We start from the raw sequence: 6,024 nt of genomic DNA, 5'->3' as shown, positions 1-6,024 counted from the left end.
GAGACTAAAATTTATTTTACCATTTTTTTTAATTATTAAAATTATACTTTCTTTTTATTATGATCCAATTTTTAAAATTATATCATTATTTACAAAATATTTAAAACGGGTCCAAGTGTGTGAAAATTACAACATAAGATAATACAAGTGACACTTTATTTATGACATAATTAGATACAAAGGATGTCACTTATAACAAGCTCTAAAGAAATTACACTATTCATTACAAATCAATAAGTTACACTTTATTTATGTACATAATTAGGTACAAAGGATGTCACTTATAACAATCTCTAAAGAAATTACATTATTCATTACAAATAAACATGCAAATAAACATGTCTTAGCCCTGTATATATTAATCAATTAATTCATACTATAAATCTGTTCGAGCCAATTTCATGCATTTCCTCAATGTAACTACAACGAGGACTAACATTTCCTCTGTAGGACAATTTAACATTGTTGCATGAAGCTTTGGCCTCTCCTCCACCTTCAAGTTGCAGGTTTATGTTTTGCAATACTATCCCCTGACATGGAAAGTTCTGGCTGCAATCAAATTGCATTGCCACATCAGAAGCACTTGTGCCTTTGATGTTCTGGTACAACACATTCCTTATCTGAACAGCTGATTTCTGCAATTACACAATTAATTAACCAAAAATTTTATATCATCACAACAACATAACAATACTAACAATGAAAATATCCTCTTTCTATTAACAGGTCATCAACATGGTTCAAAGAATTAATGATACCATAATATTTTATCTAATATTCCGACTTAACTACATATTATCATATCTATTTTATTAGGGATCAGAGAGTTAAGACAAAAAAAAAATCAAATCTAAAATATATTAAGAGACTCCTTCGATTGATTTAACTATTTGAACTTATCAAATAGCATATTGACACGAACATTTATGAGCGTGTTTGGAAGTGATTATAGGAACAACTTATGACATATAAGCTCTTTTCTGCTTATTTTCATAAACTATTATATTATCAAAGATAACTTATAAAAATAGTTTGACTTGATTTATCTTTCATTATAGAAATAACATATACATAAAAATTTATACATAAATATTGTCTATGTAAAAAGTTTTACTTGCACTATTCGCACTATTCATAGACATAACTTTAAAAATAGTTATGGTAAAAGTCAAACATCTCTAATGATTTAAGTTGTGATTAATTGACAATGTAAATCCTCTTTACAATAGAAGTGTATATGGATTAAATCCTTTATACAAAGTCCAAAAAGAGCCCACATAATAAAATGGAACAAATAAAGGAAACTTTAGAGTACCTGTTTTTGGCATGGAGTCTGTTGATCACAATAATTCTGATCAATAATTATGGGGTTGGTCACATTATCCATTTGAATATTATGAAATTTGATGTTGCTTGCACTTCCTGACCCTCCCTACATTCATATTCATATATATGCACACATATATATTAGACTCCAATTCAAGCTTAAAGTGAAGTTGTTAATTCAAAATTGAAATTAATTATATTACCTGCCATGTCTTAATTCTTACTCCATTGGTAGTTCCAGAAAATTTAGCTCCATTAACCGTTATTCCTGAAACAAATTCCTTGGAACCCCCTTCCCCTAAGCTTCCAATACTGAGAATGAGATCATCATAGCAACAAAAAAACATAAATTGTTAACATGTTTGTCAAATTTAATTTAACAATAACAAGATAAATTCATATTAATTACCTGATACCATGGCCTGGTCCACAGGTTATGTCTGTAGCTTTTAGATTCTTTGATCCATCTACAATTGATATACAATCATCTCCTACAAACATATTCAAAGTTTAAAACAAATAAAAATATTAGAAACATATGAATTTTAACCACTAAGCAAAAAGTGTGTGTTAGTTCTCATTTAACTTTTGTTAATAATATATATGAATTATGTGATAATGAGGGAATTAAGAATACCAGTTCCTATGGTGGAGCTTGAGATTCGAATGTTTTGAGTATTTGTGACATGAATTCCATCTGTGTTTGGACTGTCCTCTGGCGCTGTCACGGTGAGACCAGAAACTATAACATTGCTAGAATCTTGAATTGTAAAATGAATCTGTTGCCCATCTTTTATAGTCAAGTCCTTAACTACCAAATTGTTGCACTTGTAAAATGTCAGCGCCTACAAACACAAATCATCATATAATAACCATTTTTATTTTTCATTCTAAACTTTTTATATAAAGAATCAGAGAGCTATATATTAATACATACCGTAGGGGCATTCTTGCAAGGCTGCAAAAAAGAGAAATATAAAAAAGAATGATTAGCATTTGAATAAAACTTGTGTCCTTCTGAAATGAAATACGATAAAATTTACACCATATACAACTTATATTTTATTTTATATATTATAATAAGAAATTGTACTTGGTTTGTGAAATATATCTTACAAGCTTTTTGTTCTTTTTGCACGAGTTCTGCCACCATATATTTCCATTTCCATTAATAGTTCCACCACCTTTAACAGTTAGTTTCTGAATACTATCAAACATAAGCCAGTGTGTGGGGTCTTCATTGTAATCAGATGGATTATTTGATGCGTCAAGGGTTCCAGAGATCTGAACTTCTATGTTAGATTTACATGGACCAGAAAATGTGATTGGCTTAAGAAGGTAATTCTTTTGAGCCAACACAATAGCTGTTCCCTTCCAAGAACATGCTGCTTCCCAAACCTTATTGAATGCCTGAAATACACCCACATACCCATAAGAGTACAAATAATATTCTCATTTTATCCAAATATATACTAAGCTTAAGATAATAATTTATCAAACACAAAATTGATACTTTCTAACAAAATAATAAGAATTTATATTTAAAATTTGTAATAACTTTCACTACTTGGAAAAATAAAATTAGCAGTGAAGAAATAACCAAAAAAAACGAAATTCCTCTCTAATTCTTTCCCCCTCAAAATTTAGTGTTGGAATTAGAAAGAAATTTTACATTTTTTTATCTAAATTTTTCTTGTTAGTTTAAATTTTTTAGTAGTTGATTAAAGTCTATTGTTAAAAAAAAATTGAATTAACGATAAAGAATTAAAATGTTCTCCAATTTTAACATTTATCGACGAAATTAATTCAATCAAGACATATTTATATTTTTCTATTTTTTGTATTTTTCATCATTAATTTAATTTTTTCTACTAGCATAGTAGCATTAATTTATTTGGGTTTAGTGAAAATATATATATACACACACACACACCTGTGTGTCATCATTTTTACCATCTCCTTGAGCTCCAAAATCATCAACATTAAAAGTTTTAAATGAATTAAGAGAAATTTCACCCGACTTGTCAAACCTCCTTAAGCCCAAAACATGATCTTTGCTTTGCTTGATAAATGTCCCATCGTTAATATAAGGCGAATCCTCAACAATTAAACTAAGTGGGTCCTCTTGCAAGGTACTACTATAACAAACAACAAAACAAATCATGATTGTAATGAATGAGAGATATTTTTGTAGGGCCATTGTCACTTGGCTAATTTTTTTCAACCTTAATTTTTATGATAGTGAGAATGAATTAATGCTCTCTAAATATATGGATGTTTATATGAGAATGAGAATAGCTAGGTAACTTGATATAATGGTATATATGGAATTAATTGAATGAAGAGTGTTGTGAAGGAGCTTGTGTATTTATAGACAATGAAATGAAAAAGAAGTTGGCTTTTATTTTCTTCTTCATGTTAATATGGGTATTATACGGTATGGAAGGATGTGAGAGATTGAGACGAAAAGATCTCTCAGGTATAATCTGACTTTCGTTCCATACGCCCTTGTTCAAGTATGTGTCATTTATTTTTTTATTTTTTATGTATATGTGCATCAAAGAATAATTGTCTTTATATATATATATATAAGACCATTATACTTTGTTTTTTCGTAAAAAATATTTTGGTCTTAAATTTTAATAAAATGTAATTTATTGTTTAAAACCATTAATATATATTCTTTAACTCACTTTTTCTATATCCAGTTGCCTCTAACATTTTTCCCAATACATTTTAAGTATCTTAAATCAGTTTTGATATCCATGTTCGACCGGTTACTTGTCTGATCTATCATTAGGCGTTGTAACAAATATTTAACTATAAAATCAGCTAAAATGATCAATCGATCTCACAAATACACTCTCTTACATAGATTCAAATTTAACCGATGTAACAAGTTCAATTCAAAATTGGTTTATTATATTGATGTAACCAACCAATTTAAATAATTATTTTTTTTAAGCTTTTATTTCATAACTTTCATTTCTCACATATGCATAATCAAAGTTTCACATATTTTAATTAGAATTTCTCATACAACCATAATTTCATAAACAAATATTTAATAATTAAAATATCACCATAAAATAAGAACCTTCGTACCGAGTTTTACTTTTAAAATCAATGATAATGAATCAAAAAAATCTTATTAAATTAGAGTTATAAAATTCAGAGCTACATAATCATTTATTACTTGTTAAAAAAAACATAATCTTCCATCAATAGCCTAAAGATACTAAAGTGATACAAGTGATTCAAACATTTTCAATTAGTTCAAGAATCAAGCTTGCACAACGTTGTCAAACGTTCATCATTTCATCATTTTGGAATGATTTTGAGTCTCAAAATATCTAAATTATAAACATTGAAATAACAAGAATAGCATGTGACCATAAAAGTCATAAGTAATTAACTAATACAACTTTGAAAAATTCTATTACATATCCGCATCCATGAATCAACAAGATCACTAGATATAAATGTTCAACGTATGTATCATAGTATAGTAGTTAGGGTGGTCTTAATGTTTTTGGACCCCTTATAAAAAACAATGTAATTTTAATAATTATATTTTTTTTAAATATTATATTTTTACTGAATTAAACATCAAAAAGTCAAACTACTTTTTTTAAATTCATCAAAATAAGTAAATTATAAATAGCATCTAAATACAACTTCAAGCTAATATTAACCATCTAACTATTTAAAAAGAGTCACCCTTCTAACACTTTTTGAGGTAAATTCATCAACCAAGTTTTCATATTGTATTATCTCTAAAAGATCACTCTCAATTGTTATCAATGCTATTCTATTGAGCATTTCTTGTAACATAGTAGACTGCAAATAAGACTTCAACAATTTCAATTTTTAAAATCTTATTAATGCAGAAGCAACTTTTACGAGAATAGTCAACAAAATTCTATATTCAATTCAAACATATTAAAATATCAACAGGTCCTATTTTTTCTCAAGGCAAGATTTCTCTTAGTAACTTTAATTCCACACATAACTCATTTCCATCTATATCAGAACGCTCATTATGTTTCAATGCCTGTTCAAAATGACTACAACAAGATTTCAAAGTTGCATTGTCCAATGCTTGTAACTAGAGTGAAGTAATCAAGAAATCATAAATTCTTTCATACTCTTTGTATTGCTCAAATCTCTTACTAAGAGAAGCAACAACTTGATCAATAAGGTAAAAAAATAATTAACCCTAAAAGATTTCTCTCTAGATAGCTCAATTGAAGAGGTATTAAAATTCTCATCAAACTATCTTTTTCTTTGAATTATGCGCCTTTGAGGACATACTAGGTCGATATTCATTTAATAGAATTTTTTTTAGCATTATTCAAGGAATTATAAAAACCAATTTTCTTTATCCCTCAATACATGAAATCAACCCCTTTATTTTTTCCATAGCAACATCAATATGTAGAACTAGAAACACAAGAAATTGGATTGAATTGTGTTTGTTTTTTAATTCTTTTTAACGTGACTAACTAAAGTAAAGAAAAACAAAGCAGATAAACGAAAGCAGAATAAAATAACACAACCAAATTATCCTGGTTCACCACCAAAATGATAGTTACAAGTCCCTTCAACCTGAATGATTTATTTCACTAATTCATCAATGAATCAAACTTACACTCAACACCTACTAGTCAAACTAACCGTGTTCAAATTTTCTCAAAT

At 27.9% G+C, this 6,024-nt stretch overlaps 1 protein-coding gene across 1 annotated transcript; it reads right to left on the bottom strand.

The window, feature by feature from the left end:
* Positions 1–247: 247 nt before the first annotated feature.
* LOC101492624 (polygalacturonase-like) lies at positions 248–3,617 on the bottom strand. Its single transcript, XM_004513709.3, has 8 exons — positions 3,260–3,617; positions 2,443–2,736; positions 2,264–2,284; positions 1,964–2,171; positions 1,736–1,817; positions 1,530–1,638; positions 1,316–1,432; positions 248–635 (listed from the first exon to the last, which is right to left on the bottom strand). Exons 1-8 carry the CDS (start codon positions 3,524–3,526, stop codon positions 372–374), a joined length of 1,362 nt encoding a protein of 453 aa, XP_004513766.1. The 5' UTR covers positions 3,527–3,617; the 3' UTR covers positions 248–371.
* Positions 3,618–6,024: the final 2,407 nt, after the last annotated feature.

This window comes from Cicer arietinum, chromosome 4 (assembly GCF_000331145.2).
Source record: "Cicer arietinum cultivar CDC Frontier isolate Library 1 chromosome 4, Cicar.CDCFrontier_v2.0, whole genome shotgun sequence".
In the NCBI taxonomy this organism is placed as follows: domain Eukaryota; kingdom Viridiplantae; phylum Streptophyta; class Magnoliopsida; order Fabales; family Fabaceae; genus Cicer; species Cicer arietinum.
The sequence above is the reverse complement of the archived record's forward strand: the minus strand, read 5'-3'. Positions and strand labels throughout refer to the sequence as shown.

Bases quoted from the DNA above. Each gene is read 5' to 3' on its own strand.
- LOC101492624 (XM_004513709.3), bottom strand. From the start codon at position 3,526: ATGGCCCTACAAAAATATCTCTCATTCATTACAATCATGATTTGTTTT. The intron at 2,737-3,259 runs GTGTGTGTGTGT...GGTGTATTTCAG, and splicing joins GTAAAAATGATGACACACAG to GCATTCAATAAGGTTTGGGA. The intron at 1,818-1,963 runs GTATTCTTAATT...ATATGTTTGTAG, and splicing joins AAGCTCCACCATAGGAACTG to GAGATGATTGTATATCAATT.